The sequence below is a fragment of the Saccostrea echinata genome, unplaced genomic scaffold, assembly GCF_033153115.1.
Source record: "Saccostrea echinata isolate AGI-Se365-2 ecotype Australia unplaced genomic scaffold, CSIRO_AGI_Sech_v1 ptg000056l, whole genome shotgun sequence".
NCBI lineage: Eukaryota > Metazoa > Mollusca > Bivalvia > Ostreida > Ostreidae > Saccostrea > Saccostrea echinata.
Window position 1 is genome coordinate 4,474,155 of NW_026889805.1, and position 25,843 is coordinate 4,499,997.

The following is a 25,843-nucleotide window of genomic DNA, read 5'->3' on the forward strand; positions in this document are numbered from 1 at the left end:
TTTTCTGTTCCGACATTGTTATAACAAAGTGAGCAATTCGTTATATCGAATTCAAAATTATTTTTTGATAGGTCCTAAATGGGCTTCCGTATGAATCTAATTAATACATGCATTAAATAGATGAAAGCACTTGTCTGTATCTTTTTCTTGTGTTTGTCAATTTTTACATTCAAAATGTAACATATATCCCCTACTACCCAAACTCCGTCACCATAAGCGGAAAACACGTCAGGTTACTCTCTGAATTATTTTTTGATTTGTTTCATGTTTGCTACACTTAGTAATGAACTTAAACATTGTTTTCAGAACCATTTAAAAAATTTCAGTTATTGAACTTATACAAAACTACTATAAATAGAACGCGTATCAATCCGTGTACATTACGTCCACTGAACCCTAACTCCGTCACCAGGGCCCTCTGCAATATGTCAATGTATTAATTAGAATTTTTTTCCAGTTTAGTATTTTCTCCCTTCATCTTAAACTTGTAAACATAGAAAATTAGTTTTTACGATTTAAAAAATTATTAAATTGTATTTTAGGAAAAGTATCAACAACAGAGAAAATAACGTTAATATAACGTATTTTTTATGTAATAACATCACGCTACGTTATCTCTAAGGTGTAGCGTATTAGGGAAAATTGAGACGAAAAATAAAATATTTTTAGCCGTATTCAATATGGTATGTCATATTAATCCTTTGGCAAAGACCTTCATAAATATGACTGACATGTAAAAATGAGCATATTGACGCACCTGTTGGAGGTATCGATGGAATAGCGCATAAAGGAAAAAGTACTTACTGATTTCCCATAAAATATGATAGATACAATAGATCATGTGTAATTGTTTTTATTTTTGACGCATTCTTGAACTTGACTGTAAAAATTTATCGGCATTTGAAACAAACACCGCGGAGTTTCCCGAAAGTGACGCAGTTAGGGTAGTGACGGAGTTAAGGTGTTCGGCGATATTATGAAACACCTTGCACATAAATACGGTATCTTTAAAAAATTCTAATTTCAGCAGTTTTTCATTTTTAATGGATGTATTTAGACAGACATAGAAAAACACACAATACGTAGACAAATACCCCATCCTGAAACCAAGCGCCTATGAGAAAGATATCATCGTTAAATTCAATCCGGAATATCTTTGTAATGGTTTTGTCCTTTACGTCGATCTTTTTTCTTCCTGTTCAAAGAAGCCAAGCGAAAAGTGTCAAATTTTGATGAATTACTATTGTGCCCTTCTGTTCAGGTAAATTATGCTCATTATATTATGAATTAGATGTTTGAATAATACCTTGTGCCTGAGCATATGCCAGTTCGCTTGAAAAGAAACACAGGCAATGTACTGTAAGAAAGTGGATCGATATTGCATAAATCACTGAATTTCTCATTTTGTCTCGTGACTAACTCCTCGTTTTCTATTTTATCCGTTGTTTTATTATTAGAAAATGATAATGACTTAGAAACATAAGTCCTTTTTTTTTGTTTCTGAAATAATTTGTTGTTATATCAGACCTAAAATATTGACTAGCATGTTTCAATGGCAAAATTTCAACTGTTATGTCATGTGGGTACCCATAGAAAATCAAAAAAAAAAAAAAGAATAACTTCATAGAATATTCCATAAATCTATGATATATGATTTTCAAGTTTGTGGGGTATCATATTCAACTTCTGGTTCCTGTAAATGGAAACTTACGAAAGTGACATTTTTTAAATTTTTGGACCCCTTGTTAAAATTACATTTCCAACCTAGTGACCTTATTATATTGGTCAGTAAAGTTTTTTTAAATAATCAAAATTCTTAAGTTTGATAATTTTTCTTTTTTATGTAAATACAGGGTTTTTTTTAGAGTCTCTCCGGGGCCGAAATTCGGCCCCATTCCCAATGCTGAAAAGTGCATATTTTCCCCAAAATTATACCTAAAAATTCCCAATATGAATAATGTATTGAGTTGTAAATTATTGAAATAATGACAAAAAGGTGTTTATGTTCTCTATGTGCAATGTACAAGCCATCCGAGGAGTTCCGAGAAGTTATTTGGAATAATAGATGTTTGCATGCATACTTTTTTTTTAAAGCGGGATTGATGTTAAAAAATTAAAGTCGGGATCGTTATTTAATAAATAAACGTGCATCATGTCAGTCTCTCAAAATGTTCAAATGTTCCAGTTTGCCTAGGATGGTAATTTTCAGGCTGGGTTGAATCGCTCTTATTCTTTAAATTGGTCAAACAATACCCATTAACCACTCATCTGGAACAAACCCACTATCAAATTTTATTTTAAAGAACTTCTTACATAAAGGTAAAAAAGATGACAAAGTATTAATATGTTCATTTACAATGTTATCATACCGTGCAGCTTTGTCATTTTTAAGCTTCTGAACTTCAACAGCCACTATTATTTCATATCACTAAAGCTGGTTTAAGCCAGCTTCATACTATTAAAAATAAGAAAAATGATTAAATATTTGACTTTTGCTTGTTTTTTCCTATTTATTTGTATGAAGCTATTTTTCCCAATTTTAACCAAATATTGCTATTTTTTTCCAAATCTTGACAGCCCCGGCTCCTGGAATCAAAGGGTAAAAAAATCCCTAAAATAGAGATTGAACAAGAAATAAAATTTCATGCATTTTTACATGAAATGCCCAAGTGACAGGGTTGGGGACCTTGTCCAAAAAGATGTTATGAAGCTATTGTTGGTCTGTAAATTAATGTTTTCATATAATTAATTAAAAGATGAATACATTGACATAATGAATCTTTATAAACAGAATGCAAAGTTATGATTTATGATTTAATTTATAAATACATTTTTGAGCTAAGAGACCTTTTCATTGATAAACTGTATTCATGTGTACTACTTTAAATACCTGCAAACTCGCACTGGAGGTCTCTGAGCTGTTAAAGGTGAGTGAATTCATTGTGACCCTTGTTTTCTGTTTGCCTTGTGTATATGAGATGTTGCATCTTGATATGGCATCTATTCATATTAGTTATACATAGTACAATGAATGTTAGTCTACCCTATATATATACATAACGTATGTTCTTCCCAATAACAGTCAGCCCAAGCTGATTTAACCAAAAGTGAAACAAAATTTGTCAATGAAGATATTTAGCCCTTTGACATTAGCTAAAATGCACATTACATTTCTGATTTTTTTTTTTTTTTAAGTAAAAGGGTTATTGAATTACTATTAATAATAGGAATACAAATCATCTTAAAAAGTGAGAACAGGTAAGGTAATTTTGAATTTTGCTTACTTTTCTTCAAAAAAGTTTCTAAAGCATTGATTGAGAAATAATAGTAACTGTGTCAGTGTGCATTGTTAACATAAAGTGTTAGAGCACAGCTCAGGGGGTTTTAATGCTTTTGTTTTTGTGTAGAAAAAAAAACATTGATGTAAAGTTAATTTCTAAATTAAGCTCTTGTAGTAGAGTTAACTATTTTAAACTTCTAACATTTGTTCTGCTAATTTTTTTTCCTTCCCATTGTAAGCAATTTACCTAAAGTGAGTGAAAGTATTATTGATTGATACATTTACTGGAGGAGCCATGAAGCAGTTGAACTTTTACACTTCTTAACAATACGAAGTTTATTAAGAAAAATTGTAGCCCAGCAGGATATTTTGATTTACATCGTATACACTGAATCACATCAACATGATCAAGATTTGCAAACTTGCTTAATATGAAGTACTCATAAGTTACAAGTAAAGATGATTATGTTAATCACTAGCATGTAAGTTGATACATGTAGATGATGTATTTTAAGAAAAATGTCAGTCCATCTTTAAAATTAAAAAAAAAAAAAATTAAGTTTAGTAATATTATAAAATTATACAATAATATTTTACATTCTACCATTTATTGGGCACTTTGACTTCTAAAAACAATCATTTTTCACTCACATGACAAAGCATCATACAATTCCTATTTTTAGTATAGGAGATTCTTGATTATTACTGTATGTTGCTTCAGTGCTTTCTACTCACTATGATTATACTTGATGTCTATTTTTTTGTCCCCATTATTATTACATGTATAAATTGTATGCATTGTATTTTACCTGTAAAATTGAACCAAGTTTACCCGGTACATGTTACATCTTTAATTTCATTTGCTAGTTTAGTATTCTACTTTCAATTGTTTTTCTTTTTTAATGAGCATTCAGCTCAGTTAGCTCTTTGCACTGAAGTTGTCAGTGAATTGACAAGATAAACCCTTATTATGTTCCCCAAACGAAGTTTGGGAACATATTGTTTTTACTCTGTTTCTTATTATTATTATTATTATTATTCTTTTTTTCTACTTTCTTCTCCGGTACTTTTTTGTCCGGAAGTGTTCTCATAGAACCACTCATCCGATTGACATGAAACTTTTTTAGGGTTAATAGGCATGTTGTGTAGGTGTTCGGAACGAAGGTCATTTTGCGCGCACATGCATGCACGTGCGCGCGCGTGCAATGAGTGAAATGACTGATATACTTGATGAAGCCGTAACTTTTATATTTCTTGATGAATTGCTTTGAAACTCAAAATATAAAGATATATAAGTAGTCTAGACAAGATAACATGGTCAAATTAACGTGAACTCACGCGCATGCACGTGCGCTCTTCTCTGATTGGCTGACACAAAAATCTCAAAAATTTCCTTGTTTTTTGACAAAATACTTTGAGATTTAGAATATAAGTATATATTATAAGGTGCTACAACATGTTATATAGGACATTCCTTGAAAACACGCGCATGCAGGTGTGCTGCAATCTGATTGGTTGAAACTTTAAATGTCTATAACTCCCTTGGTTTTCAACAAAACAGGATAAAATTTACGACACGGATAGGCACATAGAGCTCCTACATTATGATACTATCAAAACTGAGTGCAAGGCCATGCATGCGCGTATGCTGAATTCTGATTGGCTAATACTTAAAGGGTTACATCTCTCTTATTTTTCAATGAGATTCTTTAATATTTAACACAAATGTATGTATTATGAGACATATAAGAAAATTAATGTGAAAAATGTAGAAAACATGTGCAAGCACATGCGCTGAAATTTGATTGGCTAATACCCATATGGCTATATCGGAGTAGTTTTCCAATGAAATACCCTTAAAAATAAAGTGTCCATCTATATTACAAAAGTATTGTCTAATTTATTGAAGCTTGTAGGGAATGGGGCATCATAAGGGATTGGGGAGCCGTTTGGGGAACATCTGTAACGGTTCCCGTTACAATTAGCACTAGTTTACATTATTATAAGTTATTTATCTTTAAAGCTTTAAAGTAGACATGATGTTTAGAATTTGTTGTCAGATACATTTTACCTCTGGCTCCCTGCTGTGATTTCTTTCAATATCTTTCTGCAGTGAATCTGTAAATACATGAAATATGAAAACAAATTTTCATGAAATTGAACAATTCATAAATTGCAAATAAATTTTAAATGTTTGAATTTTACAGATCTAAAGACAATGTATGGGTAAAGAATGGATGAAGCAGACTATTATAGAGAGAGCGATCTGCTTCTTTCAGAGCATATGGATGCTTCCTTGAATAACTCCAATCTTAGGCGTGACGGGGCCAATGGGGACGTGGAGGGACGTCACAGCGTGGTCAGCACTGATGATGAAATGTTGGACATCAGGACAGATGCACTGGAGCATTGGCATGATTCTGACGAGGAAGAACTTTCAAAAAATCTAAGCACAAGTGAGTCTTTACTTTTATGTCATGCAACTTTCTCCATTTAACATGTTTAAAGTGCAAAATGAAGTGGTGTAACCTTCATATTAATAGGGCTCTGTATTGAGCAAAAAAATTCGAACCTTTGGTGATTGAAATTGTCAACTTTTTCGTAGAATTATAAGAAAATCTGCCTGTCCGATAGGTATTGGAAGTTATTTTTTCGATATGATACATTCTTAAATATCGATACGTATCGATTATTCGATATATATTGATACAGCCCTACATATTAACAACCTTATGTTGGATGGAAAAATAAACATATTTTTATATATACATGTATATATTATTATGATGAGTCATCAAGGGGAAACCAAATTTTCAATACACAAAATTAACTACGTGTACAGTGTGATAGGCTTTTTTTTTTAATGCTATATTGTGCAGATGTCCTGACAAATGCTACACAAAGATCCAACCTCACAACTAATGCACATGAATCATTTCTTATGTTCAATTATGGATAAAAATAATTCAATTAATTAAGCTACCACAGCTCTACTATGCTTCAGCCATTATACCTCCACTTCCTGTTAGGCAGTAATGGCTTCTGTGTCATTTATGTTATAGGCCATTGTAAAGGTCACAGTGAATAATTACAGTCTGCAGGCAATAAGTGATCTTTGCAAAAATTGTTTCATGCAAAGCCTTTGTAATTATTACATGATCAAATTATCAATTTCATACACCATAAATATGTACTACATAAATAACAGTGTAAGACATCAAAATCTGCCAGTATTGTGAAAATTGTGTTAAGTGACAAACACCAATGTGGAGGTATAGCTGTATTTTTTAGAGCCTGTCTATATGCTGTTTAATGTCTTACAACAAGTGTTAATAACCACATGGTGCAATGAGGTGCATTATAATGGCATTTTATATAACATTAAGCAGTTGTAACAGGTGAAATATCTTGGTCCAGTAGGCACAGATCATTCTGGGCTTATACGACCAGCCAGTGCTCATGTCATCCACTGTCCAGCAACAAAAAGTCCAAGATGACCTGTCCACCTTGTCTCGTTTTAGTGTTCTTATCAATGATCTTTTTAACTCTGTTTCGGAACATAAGTCAGATTTGCTTGATGAAGCATCCAGCATCAGTATTGACAAAATTGCTGGTAAGTAAGAGCCAATCGAGGTGTAAAATCAATTTACCTAAGTAGACACACAAAACCTGCTGCAAGTGATTAAATTGTTTCATTCCTTTTTAGCTCACCTGAACCAAAGACTTGAGTGAGCTTTTTCTGATTGAAGGGTGTCTGGCATCTGTCTGTCATGTGTTGTCTGTAAACTTTTCACATTTTTGACTTCTTCTAAAGAACCACTAGGCAAATTTTAATCAAACTTGCCACAAAGCACTCTTGGGTGAAGGGGATTCAAGTTTGTTCAAGTGAACATCCACATTCTCTTTCAAGTAGAGATAATAAGAATTAGTGAAAATTTTAATTGCACCTTTAAAAAAAAAACTTTTTCTCAATAATCACTGAGCCAGAAAAGATAAAAAATTATGCAAAAGTTTCATTACATAATGTATAGATTCAAGTTTGTTCAAATCATGACCCCGAGGAAAGGCATGATTAGTCACATTTATATGGAAGCATCATCAGGTAGTGTAGATTCAAGTTTTTTTTTCAATTCATGACCTCCAGTAAGGGTGGGAGGGGGAATACATATAAAAATCTTTTAAAATCTTCTCAAGAACCCCAAAGCTATAGTTAGTCATACTTACATGGAAGCATCCTCAGACAATGTAGGTTCAAATTTGTTCAGTATTTGACATGATGGGGTAGGAAGGGGCCACAATGGGTAATCAAAGTTTTACATAGGAATATATAGGGAAAATCTTAGTCATATTAATATGGAGGCATCTTCAGGTAGTGTAGATTCAAAAGAGTAGGCTGGGACCACTTGTATATTTATACTTTTCAATACTGAACTGATTTCTGTTTTTCTTTAGCCAAAGAGCACTGAGGCCCAGGGACTTCTTGTTACATTTCTGCAGATTTTTGTAATAATACTGGTCTTTTTATCCCAAATTAGTTTAATTGGCAAAACCTGAGGTATTTTCTTTCTCCCTGTTTTTTTTTTCTTTTTTTTTAACCTCTTTGAAAAGTATTTCAGTATTTTGAAGTTTTAAGCTCACCTCAAGAGGGGACTGGAAAAGGTATGCAAAATGTATAGGATTTTTTTTTTTTTATTTTGAGAGCAGGGTAATTCAATTCTAAATCCTATTGATATGCAAACATTCCCATAGCATTTCACATGTAATCATTTTTTTTTACCTTCTTGGTAGATTGATAGAGAGAGAGAAACTCAGCTTTTTAGTGTATTAACTTTGTAATAATTAATTGATAATAATAATGGCATTAATGGACAGTTTAACCCCCTACCTCACAAATGATGATAGCTAGAAATTAAATCAAGTAGTTAACTTTTTTTTTTTTGGTAAAAAAAAAATCTACATATTTCATGTACACAAAAGTAATATTAAAGACTCTTCCTTTAAATCTCTCTCAGAAAAGCTAAACTGTATAACAATTAAATTTAAAACCAACAAATAGGTGTACACATACCTGTACAGTAAAGCACTTAGACTATTGCCATGTTCATTTAAATCTTTCAGGATATGAGATTTTGCAATGACCTGTAAATATTTTTGGAGATCGTTTCACTTGATCAATTGTATTACTAGTGTCTTATTTTTTTTAAATGGAAGGATGATTTATTTTATGAATGTCTGCAATGGAATAGCATTAACAATACATTGAAGCTGTTAGGAATCCCAATAATGACCCGTGGTCATTTTATATGGCAAGGTGTCACAGTGTTGTAGTGGAATAATTAATGTGTCAAGCACCCACTACTATTTGAATGTTGTCGAAATACTTTCAAAACAGGAGAATAGAATGCAGAGTTACAAGACATTTTCAGATGATCTTACCAGAGAAGTTCCAGGTAAGGTGCGTAATCTGTAGGGCCTCATGTCTGGTGCATTTAAGACCACGATGATTACAATGACTGAATAACTGTACCATCATTATTGTGTACACTAGTCCTAACCAGCTGGGATACAATGTAACTGTAGTAAAATTAGAATTGATATGGGGAAATATTACCATAGATAAAATTTTATGGATCGGGGAAGGTGTGTGCTAGGCTATGTTGATGCATTGGCTTTTTATGTTAACGTGTTTAATAAAATTGGATTATTTAAAGTATTTTGAAAGAGCAGATAGTCAGGTAAATTACTTAAAAATTAAGTGGGAGTTTTTGTCTTACTGAAATATTTTTCAAATGTCTTTTAAAGGTAATTTTTTCAAATAAATGTGATTTATAATGTCACCACCATGACATAACGAATCAAGAAAGCTACCTGTGTGTGTGTCGTTATGCTCTGTCTGTTAAAATGTTCAAGGAAATTGAAATGTTTATGTAAACACTGGATATTTAAAAAATTCTTGATTTATAATCACCCAGCATATAATTAAAAATTTTCCAATTCAACTGTAATCATGAAGTGAGGAAATGATCATTTAAACAGTCAATGCACACAATAAGGGCAAATTACCTTTGGTAAAAATCAGTGGATGTATTATATGAAGTTTTTTTCTTCTAAACAGGTTCCTCTAACCTTATGGACACACTGGATGACCTGCCTCCAGGGATTGGTCAATATGAAGATTTCCACACCATTGATTGGCTGCGGGACATTGCCAGAGACCGCATGCGACACCGGCACATCATCAAAAAGAAAAATGATGGAGTTTGGGAGAAGATAAAGAGTGCTCATGATGCCTGGTCAGGCTGGGTCTGTGTTCTTTTAGTTGGGGTTGCTGCAGGTAAAAATTATTTATAAGAGTACATAGTACCAGTATCTTCCAACATCTGCCCCTATTCCAAGTTATATTTTTGAGGCTTTTATAATTATTTGGTGAGATCGTTTTTAGATGCATTGTCATAATTCACCAAAAAAATGGATTCTTTTTCCTGTAGGATTGATGTTACATGGCAGAATTAATGTCTTGCTTATCTTATGGTCAATAATACGAATTATCATTCCCACTAGGTATTCCTCCTGTTCTTTAAAATCTGGTATACTTATTGTTGTTGTGGCTCTATAAGTACAAAATATCAGAAATGGGGGCAGGTATTGATAACCTTTTAATTATATTGACAGGCATATGTTAATATAAAACTACTAAAAAGACCAGCTTGCAAATGAAAATTATCAATATGATAAGTACATGTAGTATTCTTCTTAGGGTCTTTAATCATTTTTGACAAGTTTACTACTAAAGCATTGTATGTATTTGAATGACACATACTTTTCATAAAGTTCTGTGTGCAAAAATTATTGGATCATTATGGGTTTACACACCCTCTGGGAATTTCAAAGCTAAATATATTACTAGTTCTCATTCCAGATGTCCATTTATTTCTTTCAAATAACATGAAATGACAAAGGGTCTGTAGATTTTTTCCAATTCTATAGACTGAAGAAAAAAGTTAGAATATTCAAGCATTAAAGAAAGCTTTTTTTTTCGGTCAGTAGAGGCAAATAGAATTTATAATTGCATATTGTTATACATGTACCTCTAAAATGGTGCCCTTTATATGTTATAAATCTATCCTAAAATGAGTTTAACATTTCAAATGTAATGTATACAGGGGCATTTTTGACTCCCTTTTCTTTTCATCGCTTTAGCCCTTGTTACAAGTGGGCAAATTTTAAACGGGGCAAATTCAAAAAACACAGCATTATCTTTTGAACATAACTGTGTCTTGGCAAATTTAAGATGGGCCAAAATTGTTTGCAGGTGTAAATAGCAAAATTACCCTGTATACAGTATTTAGTAGGTTAAAAAAAAGGATGTTTAACTGGTCGGTGAGATGTTGGAACAGCCGTGTGATTTTGGACCCTATGATCATTGATGTTTTTAAAGTCACACTTAATTTGCATCAGTTAATTCTCAGCTTATGAAGGATCTTCTGACAAATAAAAAGCTATATTGGTATTGATTTGTGTTCAACAATGACAGAATTTACCAAATTAAATATGCATTGTGGGTGAACAGAATTTACATTAAAAAAAAAAATTCACATGCATTGCAAGATAGAAAACAGCACAAGATTTGTACAGGAAACAATTTAATGGTATAACAAAACATTTATGACTAAGTTCTCTGGCAGGATGTGTTTTACTTAACCCAAGAACAGAATTATTGCCTTTGGCCTAACAGCCTACCTCAGGCAAACAGTTTAGTTCTCAGTTCCACAAAAAGTATGTTGACCTTGAACCCAGTCAATAAATGTATATTGATGAGAAACACTTTAAGGCATATTGATTTTAATAATTTTGATATATATGAAATAAAAATATGATATACAGTCAAACCTCATTATCTCAAACTCGGTGGGACTGAGAAAAAACTGAGAAATCCAAAGATATCCAGAAGTTCAGATATCAGGGGTAAAATACTTAAAGAATAAGTGGTTTTGACTTTCAAATCGGTTTGAGATACCAAAGTTCAACTCTAGTATTACTTTTTAATATGAAGTCATCTCCCCTGTTTGTCTTTGTGCTGATGTTATTGACGTTGATCCCTCTGTGTGTAGGTCTTTGTGCTGATGTTATTGACATTGATCCCTATGTGTGTAGATCTTTGTGCTGGTGTTATTGACATTGATCCCTATGTGTGTAGATCTTTGTGCTGGTGTTATTGACATTGATTCCTCTGTGTTTGTAGGTCTTTGTGCTGATGTTATTGACATCGATCCTTATATTTATGGTCATTGTGCTGATGTTATTGACATTGATCTCTCTGTGTGTAGGTCTTTGTGCTGATGTAATTGACATTGATCTCTGTGTGTGTAGGTCTTTGTGCTGATGTTATTTACATTCATCTCTCTGTGTGTAGGTATTTGTGCTGATGTTATTAGCATTGATCTCTATGTGTTGGTCTTTGTGCTGGTGTTATTGACATTGATCCCTCTATGTGTAGATCTTTGTGCTGATGTTATTGATGTTGATCCCTCTGTGTGTAGGTCTTTGTGCTGATGTTATTGACGTTGATCCCTCTGTGTGTAGGTCTTTGTGCTGATGTTATTGACATTGATCCCTATGTGTGTAGGTCTTTGTGCTGGTGTTATTGACATTGATTCCTCTGTGTTTGTAGGTCTTTGTGCTGATGTTATTGACATGGATCCTTATATTTATCGTCTTTGTGCTGATGTTATTGACATCGATCCTTATATTTATGGTCTTTGTGCTGATGTTATTGACATTGATCTCTGTGTGTGTAGGTCTTTATGCTGATGTTATTGGCATTGATCTCTCTGTGTGTAGGTATTTGTGCTGATGTTATTAGCATTGATCTCTCTATGTGTAGGTCTTTGTGCTGATGTTATTGACAATGATCCCTCTGTGTGTAGATCTTTGTGCTGATGTTATTGACATTGATCTCTTTGTGTGTAGGTCTTTGTGCTGATGTTATTTGCATTGATCTCTCTATGTGTAGGTCTTTGTGCTGACATTATTGACATTGATCTCTGTGTGTGTAAGTTTTTGTGCTGATGTTATTGACATTGATCTCTCTGTGTGAGGTCTTTGTGCTGATTTTTTTGACATTGATCCCTCTATGTGTAGGTCTTTGTGCTGATGTTATTGAAATTGATGCCTATGTTTGTATTTCTTTGTGCTGGTGTTATTGACATTGATCTCTGTGTGTGTAGGTCTTTGTGCTGATGTTATTGACATTGATCTATCTGTGTGTAGGTCTTTGTGCTGATGTTATTGACATTGATCTATCTGTGTGTAGGTCTTTGTGCTGATGTTATTGACATTGTTCTCTCTGTGTGTAGGTCTTTGTGCTGATGTTATTGACATTGATCTCTCTGTGTAGGTCTTTATGCTGATGTTATTGACATTGATCTCTCGGTGTGTAGGTCTTTGTGCTGATGTTATTGACATTGTTCTCTCTGTGTGTATGTCTTTGTGCTGGTGTTATTGACATTGATCCCTCTGTTTGTAGGTCTTTGTGCTGGTATTATTGACATTGATCCCTCTGTGTGTAGGTCTTTGTGCTGATGTTATTGACGTTGATCCCTCTGTGTGTAGGTCTTTGTGCTGATGTTATTGACATTGATCTCTCTGTGTAGGTCTTTATGCTGATGTTATTGACATTGATCTCTCGGTGTGTAGGTCTTTGTGCTGATGTTATTGACATTGTTCTCTCTGTGTGTATGTCTTTGTGCTGGTGTTATTGACATTGATCCCTCTGTTTGTAGGTCTTTGTGCTGGTATTATTGACATTGATCCCTCTGTGTGTAGGTCTTTGTGCTGATGTTATTGACATTGATCTCTCTGTGTGTGTAGGTCTTTGTGCTGATGTTATTGGCATTGATCTCTCTGTAGGTCTTTGTGCTGACATTATTGACATTGATCCCTCTGTTTGTAGGTCTTTGTGCTGGTATTATTGACATCGGTGCCACATGGATGTCAGATCTGAAGGAAGGAATCTGTGCTGAGGCTTTCTGGTTAAACAGGGAGCAGTGCTGCTGGTCTGTTAGTAAAACAGAAGTGGATGAATACTGTCAACAGGTGAGCATATGACTTCCATGGATTCACACATCCCAAAGAAAATCAGACTTGGAGAAGCAATTTTTCATTACCATTTTTAGCTCACCTGAGCTGAAAGCTCAAGTGAGCTTTTCTGATCACCCACTGTCCATCGTCCGTCCGTCTGTCTGTCCGTCTGTCTGTCTGTCCATCTAGCTGTCTGTCCGTCCGTCTGTAAACTTTTCACATTTTCAACTTCTTCTCAAGAACCACTGGGCCAATTTTAACCAAACTTGGTACAAAGTATCCTTGGGTGAAGGGGAGTTTAAATTCTTAAAATAAAGGGCCAATTCTCCTTACAAGGGGAGATAATCAGGAAAAGACAAAAATGGGGTGGTGTCATTAAAAAATCTTCTTCTCAAGAACCACTGGGCCAGAAAAGCTGAAACTTATGTAGAAGCATCCTGGGATAGTGTAGATTCTAAATTTTCAAAATCATGACCCCCGGGGGTAGGGCGGGGCCACAATAGGGAATCCAAGTTTTACATTAAAATATATAGGAAAGATCTTTAAAAATCTTCTTCTCAAGAACCACTGGGCCAGAAAAGCTGAAACTTATGTGGAAGCATCCTGGGGTAGTGTAGATTCTAAATTGTTCAAATCATGACCCCTGGGGATAGGGTGGGGCCACAATAGGGAATCCAAGTTTTACATTGAAATATATAGGAAAAATCTTTTAGAATCTTCTTCTCAAGAACCACTGGGCCATAAAAACTAAAACTTATGTGGAAGCATCCTGGGGTAGTGTAGATTTTAAATTGTTCAAATCATGACCCTGGGGGGTAGGGCGGGGCCACAACAGGGAATCCAAGGTTTACATTGAAATATATAGGAATTTTTTTTTTTAAATCTTCTTCTCAAGAACCACTGGGCCAGAAAAGCTGAAACTTATGTGGAAGCATCCTGGGGTAGTGTAGATTCTAAATTGTTCAAATCATGACCCCCAGGGGTAGGGTGGGGCCACAATAGGGAATCCAAGTTTTACATTGAAATATATAGGGAAAATCTTTAAAAATCTTATCTTCAAGAACCACTGGGCCTGAAAAGCTGAAACTTATGTGGAAGCATCCTTGGGTAGTGTAGATTCTTAATTATTCAAATCATGACCCCCAGGGTAGGGCAGGGCCACAATAGGTATTACAAGGTGGGAAATCTGGTAAAGAACAGCATGGCCAAAGTTACTCAGGTGAGCGATGTGGCGCATGGGCCTCTTGTTGGACTTACAAAGTTTTGTTGTTTGAAACCATGACATTTTAGCATAAGAATCACAGAAAAATAAAGAATATTTTTATATCAATGCAAAGCATGCTACATCTTTCTACCAGACTGACTCTGACAAACTTTTATTTTCAGTGGAAGACATGGTCTGAGATTTTTGGAGGTAGTAGATCTGGGGCTGGGTCCTATGTCACTACCTATCTCCTCTATGTAGTGTGGGCCATTGTGTTCTCAATGCTAGCTGCCATGTTTGTTCGGGTGTTTGCTCCATATGCCTGTGGATCCGGTATCCCCGAGGTCAGTTATCCTGCATTCTCAAAACATACTTTTGTCTGGAGCCCCTACATAACATACATGTACAAAGCTATAAAGAAGATGAGGTTTTGTAAATATTTCAGAGAAAGGTATAATTTTATTGTTTTTATAAAACTATAATTGTGAAATATGTTGGCCTCACCTGTGTACCTGTCATAGGTAATATACTGCATGTATTTGTTTTCAATTTTTAGATTAAAACAATTTTAAGTGGGTTCATCATTAGGGGCTACCTTGGGAAATGGACCCTCCTTACAAAATCTGTTGGTATGATGTTAGCAGTATCAGCGGGCCTCAGTCTAGGGAAGGAGGGACCATTTGTTCATGTTGCCTGCTGTTGTGGGAATATATTCTCATATTTGTTTCCAAAGTATGGTTCTAATGAAGCCAAAAAGAGAGAGGTGAGATCAGAAAATCTACTTGATGAAAGTGATTGTAAATGTGTGCATCACTACATGTACTATTTTCAAATTACTTGATTCGTATTTACAAAAGCATTTATATGTGCAGTTAATTGATTAAATTGTACTAATCCTGAGTGATTATTTCATGATTATACAATGTATTTGTTTATGGTTAGTTTATTACATGTATTGTTAAACACCCACACTATGTCATGGTTAATACAGAGAATCACATGTAACAAGAACTTTATCAATGGAAAGTTCATCTATCCTTTTCTCATTTTCAGATTTTATCAGCTGCTTCAGCTGCTGGGGTCAGTGTGGCTTTTGGGGCCCCCATAGGGGGAGTTTTATTTAGCTTGGAAGAGGTAAGCTAGAGTCGTTACTCATTTTTATATTATTAAATTGATCAAGATTCTACAGTCAAATTAACGACTAAGGAGAGATACAAACCTACCTGCTCTCCTGATTTGTCTATACTTTTTTTTTTTTACAATTTTTGACTTAAATACAATCTACAATTTAGAAGCAAAATCTCCCTTTTTTCAAATTTCCAACATTTTTGTAAGTAATTAATAATAATATTCAAGAAATTAGATGTATATATGTACCTTTATATTGCTGATATATCCATATACAGTTTTCAAGTATTTAAATTTCAATGATTAGAAACCCCAGTAAACACCCACAAACATCAAGATTAAGGGGTGGTATAGTAGATATGGAAATATAATAGACTTCTACTTGTCCAAAGTATCGCACACCCAACTAAAATACAAGATGCATCTCCTTTGAATGCACAATGAGTAAATTTGTTTAAGTGAAATCACTCTAATTTTCTGCATAAAGGACAAAATCTTCTGCATAAAAGTCAAATCTTACAAACAAATTGATAGAAAACTTTGGTAAACATCTGCTTTGGGTAGTCAGGTCTTGAGATGAATATTTTAACTGGTAAAGATAAAAGAAATCCTTTTAGTTTATGAATTACAATTACATTTACTTATTCTTATATAGGTGAGCTACTATTTTCCTCTGAAGACATTATGGCGGTCCTTCTTCTGTGCTTTGGCTGCTGCATTTGTTCTTAGGTCTATCAATCCCTTCGGGAATGACCATCTAGTCATGTTTTATGTGGAATACAATGAACCATGGTACATACAGGAGTTAATCCCCTTTGTACTCATTGGTGTATTAGGGGTAAGTTATCATAATGAGGGCTATATTCTGGTGATGAATTTTTTTTTTTAATCTATTTTCTTAGAGAATTTTATCCATTGTACATTTCAGGGTTTATATGGAAGCTTTTTTATTAAAGCAAATATTGCTTGGTGCAGATACAGAAAAAACACAAAATTAGGAAATTATCCTATAGTAGAGGTGAGTTTTATAGACTGTTATTTCACTAATCATTAAATGATCAAATTAATTAAATATTAAATAATTAAATACTGTTCGTGTACATAAATTGGTGTATTCAAAATTTAGTGCAATCACCAGGTATGAAGTTGTTGGCGAAAAATTATGAATTAGAGCTATACATGTCCATGCCATATATTGCATTTATAAATGTTTTCTTAACGGTATTAATCAATTAGCACATAATTGTCTGCGCCAAAGCCGCTAAAATATCAAGCTCGTATTTTGAAGTACACATACAGTAATATTAAATGATCAGGAATTTCGATGCTCTCTGATTGGTTGATACCCTCTTTCCTGAGGTGTACCTCAGAGTGAGTTCACCTCAAAATGAAGTTCTTGGAGGTTTATTCAGGTTTTCTTTCTTGATCAACCATAGATTTGTTTACTTTTTTTTTTGGCCAATCAAATTGTACATTTTTAAAGCATGGGTCATTGTGAATATAAACACGGCACATGCCAGTACTGAAGAGACTTTACTCCTGTACTTTGTTTTATAATACTGTTTTCCACTTTAAAAACATTATGGCTGTAATGTGTTGATACACTACACATTGTATTATGAGTGTTTATACATTATATTAACTTACATTGTAAGTGTCAAAAATGTAAAATTCCTGATTATTCAATATAACGGGTACTGACTAAGACTTCTGAATTCAATCTAGACCTCAATAAAAGTCAAAAATTGTATATGTAGCATTACTAATAAATGTTATTGGTAAAACAATCAAGGTGTCAAGTTTCCATCCCCATTTAATTTGTTCTTCATTTTTATTAAATTATAAGTGCAAAATAAGAAGTGTATAAAGTATTATATTTATAAAAAAAAAATTATTATAATGATAATTATTTTTTTTTTATTTTAACAGGTTTTAGTTGTGACATTTATCACAGCCCTCCTGAGTTACCCAAACCAATATACAAGGTCAGAACTTACAGCTGTAGGATATAAGGGAACACATGGTTATATGCATGAAAATCAGTTATCTAAAATACAACCAAATGAAATGTTTGCTTACAGAATACATTTTAAAATTGCTGTACCAGTAGAAAAAAAGTAATTATCAGTGCTTTTTACAGGTTGAACACCAGTGAGTTGATCAAGATGTTGGTAGGACGCTGTGGACCTGAAGATGACACAGATCTCTGGTAGGGTTCAGTGTAATTCAGTACATGTATTAATTAATGCAATATATCGATCATTTGTAGAGTTCATTATAGTTCAGTATTATAATTTACTGCAGTATATCAATCTCTGGTAGGGTTCATTGTAGTTCAGTATTATAGTTTATTGCATTCTTATTTTCTCAAACACTTGCTGTAAAAAAAAATTACTCTGGGGATTAAGTATGTATTTTTGACAGGCAAACATTACACCTGTGTTAACTATACAGTCCTTGTATGGTAATGACAACTGTAATAATGACTGTGAGTGTTTATTTCAGTGACTACAAGAGAAATTATAGTTCACACCAGCTGAATGAGACTTCATTAAAAACAATGACCTCCAGCACAGAGATTGGAGACGGTGTAGAAAAAGCTCTGTGGATGTTAGCTCTGGCCCTCATTTTTAAGGGAATTATCACTATATTTACCTTTGGAATTAAGGTAATGATATTCAAGAGTCATCTATTTTCATTTATGAAATACTTTTTTTTTTTCATGAAAAACTTACACTTGACAGAAAATAGAACTGTTTTAGTATAGGAAAGGAAAGGATAGATATTTCAAAGGAATGCTACAAATTTTACAACTGGAAATTAAAATTTGGGGAAAATGTTTTGAACAATTGAGATGAAACATTTAACCTTCTATTGTAGATTCCATCTGGACTGTTTATACCTAGCATGGCAGTGGGTGCTATCATGGGAAGAATGATTGGAATAGGTTTTGAACAAATTGTGGTGTAAGTTAATTAAAATATGCAGTTTAACATGTCTAGATCAAATGCTGAAAAGAACTTATATCAAAATGCATCTCTGACTGTGAAGTGATTATGATTTTGGCTAGTACTATCACCTATACTAAATTCAAAAAATAACAATCTTTATCGTGCTTATCTAATAATCTCAGTTCTGATGAATTGTTCATTTCAGTGCAAACCACGACAATCCATTCTTTGAGAACATGTGCGAGTCCAAACAGTTCTGTAGGATTACTCCTGGCCTGTATGCCATGGTGGGGGCAGCAGCCGCCCTAGGCGGAGTCACTCGGATGACAGGTGGGTGTCATTGTAATGATTTTACTGATCTTATACTTTATCTTTCATAAGTCATATCTTTGTTTTCATGTAAATAAATGTGCTTTCTGTTCAAATGTTACATGTATTTATACTTGGACCTTTTTGAGTGGTAAAATAGATGAAGGTTACAGGGCATTAAGGGAGTGTGGCCAGGACTCATCATAATAATGAATCAATCATGCCTGCTATAAGTTGTGTCTCCGTTCATGATTTATTATCAATCATTGTTTTGATTGTCCTTTTAGTGTCCCTAGTGGTGATCATGTTTGAGTTGACGGGAGGACTTCAGTATATCGTCCCTCTCATGGTTGCTACCATGACCAGCAAATGGGTAGGAGATGCCCTGGGAAAAGAAGGAATGTATCCTTTTTTAATAAGAAAAATTAACCAATGTCAAAATCCTTAAACATCATGTTCTACAAAGTAAAATTCTAATTATCTTATATATGTATTTTAAACAGTAATTGGATAGTTGTGAATACTTTTGGTTTCAGTTGTTTAGACAATAGATACACAACAGAGACAGAACAGAATAGTTGTAAACTTTCCTTGACAAATACAGTTACGATGCCCACATACAGCTCAATGGCTACCCCTTCCTGGACAGCAAGGAGGAATTTACACACACTACCCTCGCTTCTGATGTCATGAGGCCAAGGTATGACAGATATATGTTTGTTGGAAGTATTTTACTGTATACAAATTGTCAGTGTTTCTGTAGCCACTTTGACTTTGTGAATGACTGGTTGACTTTTGTTTTTGTGCAATGATTCATAATTTGTTGTCTAATGTTTTACAAGATCTGCGCGCTATGGATCGGTAGTGTAAGTTATGTGTCCATTGTTTTGCTGGAATGTAGTTTTTGATGCATCTATAACATAAGCACTTCCAAATATTTTGTGGACACTTTAGTGTTCAAACTATATTATGATGTTCTACACTTATTGTACAAATGTAATCAGTTTTTGTTTCATTTTATTTCAAATTTTGAGGAGAAAAATTTTTTATAATATTTTTTGTGCATGCAGCATGACTTTAAAAAATATTTTTTATTACAATTTTAATTATTATTTTGACATTATTGTACAGGAATAGTATATAGATTTGGCTTTCATCCATTTTAGTTTGAAAAAAAAATTTAAAAATATTTTAAAGAGTGGGATAATCAATTATTATCCCCCCTCATAACAAAATTGAGGGGATATAGTAATGCGCTTGAGAGTGTGTGAGTGAGTGAGTTTGTGCATAACAGAAATAATAATTTACATTGAGATCGATGTGCTCTTTTGCAAGGGCATGATCCACTTTGTGGTGCACTTGTCTGAAGTATTTTTCTATCCAAAATAATACATTTTTTTAATTTTGAATATTTATTTTGAAATTTCCATCTACCATAACATGTGATATGCATCAAACAGACATCAAACAGATACGTGATTTGCTAGCAGTACACATTGGTCAAGAATTCTGCTTTTAAACAACCATTCAGTACAAGTACTTTAGAGTGCCATTCTAAATTAAATGCTTTTGCTTTCAAAGAAGCCACCAAGAAACAGTAGTTTATTTGCTCTGTACGCAGCATCATAGAAATCTGTGTTAAGGTATGCATTGCTTAAATCTTCAAAGTTACGGAGATTAGTCCATTGAGCTCCATCTATGTATAGTATAGTTAGACAGATTTTGACTCCTTGAATCAATAGAGAACTGCCATTTTGGAACTGAGAATACAGTCATGTAATTTTAATGTAAAATCAGTCCATGAATCAATCTTAAATATTATGAGGAATGTCCCAAAAAGTGCAAATGCTTTTTAAAAAATTCATAAACCAGTACCCATTCATAATTATTTATTTTTTGTACATTGTTTGGAAATGATATTTTCATTATTTTGGCTTAATGTTATGAGGTTGTAGTATCATATGCAATAATAAAAACGGCATTTAATTAAAGGATGTTAAATTTTGGTGGCTGGTACACTACAAATTTTTTTCACATAGAAATTGTATTGCATCAAAGTTTTGTTTACTAACAGATTGTATGAAAATATGTGACAAAATTTACATTGATGAACAAAAGTACAATATGTGAAAATTCATTCTTAACATCATACATGGTAATTCTGTTAGATATTGTCTAAAAATGACAATGTTGGGTGATAATATTATTTATAGAGTTATTTTATTAAACTTTCTGATAATGATGCATGCTGATTCTCAACTTTATAATTTTAGTGAAACAAAAAATATTGTGTTTTTCTGGGACAATCCTCATATCTTCAAAATTTGTAATTTTTCATGTCTTAAATGTAAAATGATTTCAGGTAACATTAAGTTTTGCACTAATGAAGTTTGATTTGATGCTAACAGTTTTGGATTTTTAGTGTTTTAAGTGAATAACATCTAATCTGCTGTATTTTAAAATCAGGAAAATATCTATTCTCTTCTTAATTCCTGAAATCAGAATGTATAGGCATCTGCCACCAACATAAATACCTCCGGTTTTCCTTGATTGCCAAAATAATGCTTCTCTTGACATTAAACAAATAAACTTAATATTTTGATGGAAGTGTAATTAAAAGAAATAATGTTTGGATTTTCTTCATTATGAAGTTTCACTGATTGCATTACAGGAGAAATGATCCCCCTTTGAGTGTGATAACACAGGATTCAATGACTGTGGAAGAAGTGGGTAGGTGGAATTCATATTCATAAATCAATTAAGTCTCAATATTTTCTTACTGAATTTTTTTTTCAGTTTATACAATTTAATTGTGAAGGACCACAAAGATAGAATTATTTGCTTGAAAATAATGCTGCTGTGTGTACTAAGCATTCCAATGAAATTGTCAGCTTATATACACAATTTACATGTATATTCTTTTAGAAATTGCATTCAATTTTAAATTGAAAAAGTATTTCAAAAAATTTTTTTTTTTCACAGAACATGTTCTAAAGAGTGCATCTCACAATGGGTTCCCAGTGGTAGTATCTCATGAATCTCAATATCTCGTGGGCTTTGTTCTCAGGAGGGATCTTAGTCTCGCAATATGTGAGTTTTAACATTCAAACATAAATATGTATTTTACTTGGGTGAACTTTCACCTTAATTTAAACTTAAATTTAAATGAGATACCCGTTTTGTAAGTTTATCTTTGACTAGGAAAAAAGAGAATTTTTATATTAAAGCATATACCAACAATAACCATCGATACATCTGTACCTATCTGTCATATTTTTTTTCACAGCCAATGCCCTGAAGCTACAGGATGGTGTTGTTTACAATTCAATCGTCTACTTCACCAATCAAGTTCCTGATAACCCTAATGACCCCGCCCCTTTGAAACTGAGGAAAATTATAGATATGGTTAGTATTCCTTGAAGTTATACAGACTGTAACAAAGATGCAGAATTATTTAGGGAATATTTTTAGTCTTGTGAGTGTGTAAATTCAATCATATTTTATCTTTCAGGCATATTTCTTGACATGTGCAAGTTAAGTAATTAAATTTACCAAAGAATTATAGCAGAAGCTTGAGATATATGGCTTTTTTAAATATGTGATTTTTTTATAAATTGTTTTTAGGCCCCAGTAACAATTACAGATCAGACTCCCATGGAGATGGTTGTAGAAATGTTCAGAAAACTTGGACTCAGACAAACTCTGGTCACACATAAAGGGTAGGTCTATGAAACAGTGAAATCAATTTATTCACTCTCTTTGCTAGATATCAACAGAAGAACATTTTTAGCTCACCTGAGCTGAAAGCTCAAGTGAGCTTTTCTGATCACATTTTGTCCGGCGTCCGTCTGTCTGTCCGTCTGTCTGTCTGTCTGTCTGTCCGTCTGTCTGTCCGTCTGTCTGTCTGTAAACTTTTCACATTTTCGACTTCTTCTCAAGAACCACTGGGCCAATTTCAACCAAACTTGCCACAAAGTATCCTTGGGTAAAGGGGATTCAAGTTTGTTCAAATGAAGGGCCATGCCCTCTTTCAAGGGGAGATAATTAGGAATTACTGAAAAAATAATGGAATCATTTAAAAATCTTCTTCTCAAGAACCATAGGACCAGGAAAGATGAAACTCATGTGGAAGCATCCTCAGGTAGTGTAGATTCAAGTTTGTTCAAATCATGATCCCCGGGGGTAGGGCGGGGCCACAATGGAGGATCAAAGTTTTACATAGAAATATATAGGAAAAATCTTTAAAAATCTTCTTCTCAAGAACAGCAAAGCCATGATAAGTCAAATTCATGTGGAAGCATCCTCAGGTAGTGTAGATTCAAGTTTGTTAAAACCATGACCCCCGGGGGTAGGGCGGGGCCAAAATGGAGGATCAAAGTTTTACATAGAAATATATAGGAAAAATCTTCTTCTCAAGAACAGCAAAGCCATGTTGAGTCATATTTATGTGGAAGCATCCTCAGGTAGTGTAGATTCAAGTTTGTTAAAACCATGACCCCCGGGGGTAGGGCGGGGCAACAATGGAGGATCAAAGTTTTACATAGAAATTTATAGGAAAAATCTTTAAAAATCTTCTTCTCTAGAACAGCAAAGCCATGATGAGTCATATTTATATGGAAGCATCCTCAGGTAGTGTAGATTCAAGTTTGTTAAAACCATGACCCCCGGGGGTAGGGCGGGGCCACAATGGAGGATCAAAGTTTTACATAGAAATGTATAGGAAAAATCTTTAAAAATCTTCTTCTCTAGAACAGCAAAGCCATGATGAGTCATATTTATATGGAAGCATCCTCAGGTAGTTTAGATTCAAGTTTGTTCAAACCATGACCCCCTGGGGTAGGGCGGGGCCAAAATGGAGGATCAAAGTTTTACATAGAAATATAAAGGAAAATATCTTCTTCTGAAGAACTGCAAACCATTATTAGTCATTTTGATATGGAAGCATCCTCAGGTAGTGTAGATTCTATTTTGTTCAAATGATGACCCGCAAGGGTAGGGTGGGGCCCAATGGGGGATGGAAAGTTTTACATAAGAACATATAGAAATATTTCTTCTCAAGAACAGTAAAGCTATGTTTAGTCATATTGATATGGAAGAATCCTCAGGTAGTGTAGATTCAAGTTTGTTCAAATGATGACCCCTGGGATAGGGAGGAGCCACAATGGGGGATCAAATTTTTAGAAAGGAATATATGGGAATTTTTTTTTAAAATCTTCTCAAGTACAACAAAGCCATTTGTTACATTGACAAGGAAGCATCATCAGGTAGTTTAAAATTCAAGCCCCCCCCCCCCCCCCCCCCCCCCCGGTCTTTTCAATACTGAACTGATTTGTGCTTTTGCTGAGCCAATGTGCTCAGGTGAGCGATGTGGCCCATGGGCCTCTTGTTTTATAGTGCCTTAGATTTTTTTTCATTTTTAATGGTTTTAAAACAATCAGTGCTTTTTCACCTTTTCTGATAAATAAATGTACACTGATGGTGATTATTCACTAGAAACTTCATTGCAAAAGGGTGATTAAATTGCTTGGAAAGTAGATTAAACTTCTTGTCTTTTAAAACATTTTTTTTTCTTTTATGACAGAGGCATGTTTCACATAGTAGTGCCATCTAATTGATGTATTTTTATTTCATACAGGAGATTACTTGGAATTATAACAAAGAAAGATGTTCTACGCCACATTGCTCATTTAGAGAATCAGGACCCAGAGTCTATCCTCTTTAATTAGTTCATTTAATCAGGACCCTGAGTCTATCCTTTTTTAATTAGTTCATTCCTTGTTATTGCCTCGTAGCAGATAAATTATCTGTATTCCAATAAGTGACAAATATGTTATTGTTCAAAGAGTGTGATGGATTAGTCTCAAACATGTTCCAAGGTGTCTGTGAGTATGACTGTGTTTATCGTACATTTAGTATTGTGCTATCATGTTGTTGATTGTACATTTCACTTGTGCATTGTGTGCAATTCTGTATAAATTGATAAACATATGACATAATGATTGTGTATTTAGTATATTTATTTATATTATGAACTAGAATGTGATACTTTACTATTAAGCATTTTTTCATTTCATTGTAAATCGCTCAGAGAGTGAATGGTTTTGTTGAATATTTAATGCATAAATGTGATGAACTGATGGAAGGTACAGCTTCTCCCTAGAAACAAATTGTTTTACTTTGATTACAATGACACTGATGCTTTTAAACATGAGAAATAGTCTACAATTAGCTAAAATGGATATTAATTTTTTATTTATTTTGATCATTCTCATAGAAGCTGGCAATTCATCCAAGTTTATGAACTGGATGACAAGATAAACAGTTTACCTACACTAGACCTCTAAAGCACTGTCAGATGCTAAAATGACTTGACTGACTATCCTTTCTAAGATTTTGTATTGATAAAGTGTTTTTCTGATGAAAGAACGAAATTTAAATATGAATTCATGCAATCAAGAAATGTACTAATGCATTGTATGACATTTGGCAATAGATAATACTCTTTTATTATTAATATATATGTATACTTTGTAAATGCATTGCATTGTAAGATGATCAAATAAAGAAGCTGTATTAAGTCTTTTCTGTGTTTAGATGAAACATTTTTGTTTCTTTCAAGAGGTCACGTGGAGCTAGAAAACTGTTGATTTACCTGTACCTCAAAAAATTATTTACAGTAATTAGTATGTATATTAAAAGTACTATTTTTTATGATAAAATATCCCATTATTATTTCTACCCCCCCCCCCCCCCCAAAAAAAAAAGGAATTAAAACATTTTTTGTTGTCTGGAGAACCAAGGAAAAAAAAATTGGGATTGGAAACCATATTGGATTGAAAGTGATTTATATATTCAAAAATGATATAACACACCAGGCAATGGGCCAAACAT

The 25,843-nt window shown here is 33.5% G+C and overlaps 1 protein-coding gene across 4 annotated transcripts; it reads left to right on the plus strand.

The window, feature by feature from the left end:
* Window positions 1-5,460: 5,460 nt before the first annotated feature.
* On the plus strand, window positions 5,461-25,530 carry LOC133173610 (H(+)/Cl(-) exchange transporter 4-like). Of its 4 annotated transcripts, none has more exons than XM_061308588.1 (22): window positions 5,461-5,736; window positions 9,396-9,614; window positions 13,233-13,375; window positions 14,747-14,908; window positions 15,121-15,327; window positions 15,618-15,698; window positions 16,348-16,530; window positions 16,621-16,710; window positions 17,622-17,677; window positions 17,833-17,901; window positions 18,198-18,360; window positions 18,573-18,658; window positions 18,849-18,973; window positions 19,240-19,354; window positions 19,557-19,652; window positions 19,795-19,818; window positions 21,624-21,682; window positions 21,935-22,042; window positions 22,239-22,357; window positions 22,577-22,671; window positions 24,588-24,669; window positions 24,711-25,530. In XM_061308588.1, the coding sequence occupies exons 1-22, from the start codon at window positions 5,514-5,516 to the stop codon at window positions 24,717-24,719; spliced, it is 2,514 nt and encodes an 837-aa protein (XP_061164572.1). In that variant the 5' UTR covers window positions 5,461-5,513; the 3' UTR covers window positions 24,720-25,530. The 4 variants fall into 4 exon arrangements, with proteins under 4 accessions (XP_061164572.1, XP_061164573.1, XP_061164571.1 ...); XM_061308589.1 differs by having other exon boundaries at window positions 24,588-24,659; window positions 24,701-25,530; XM_061308587.1 differs by having other exon boundaries at window positions 24,588-25,530.
* The last annotated feature ends 313 nt before the right edge of the window (window positions 25,531-25,843 follow it).

Coding starts and splice junctions, on each gene's coding strand:
- LOC133173610 (XM_061308587.1), top strand. CDS start 5,514: ATGGATGAAGCAGACTATTATAGAGAGAGCGATCTGCTTCTTTCAGAG. Junction 15,699..16,347: donor TTTTATTTAGCTTGGAAGAG/GTAAGCTAGAGT, acceptor ATTCTTATATAG/GTGAGCTACTATTTTCCTCT. Junction 22,672..24,587: donor ACTCTGGTCACACATAAAGG/GTAGGTCTATGA, acceptor TATTTCATACAG/GAGATTACTTGGAATTATAA.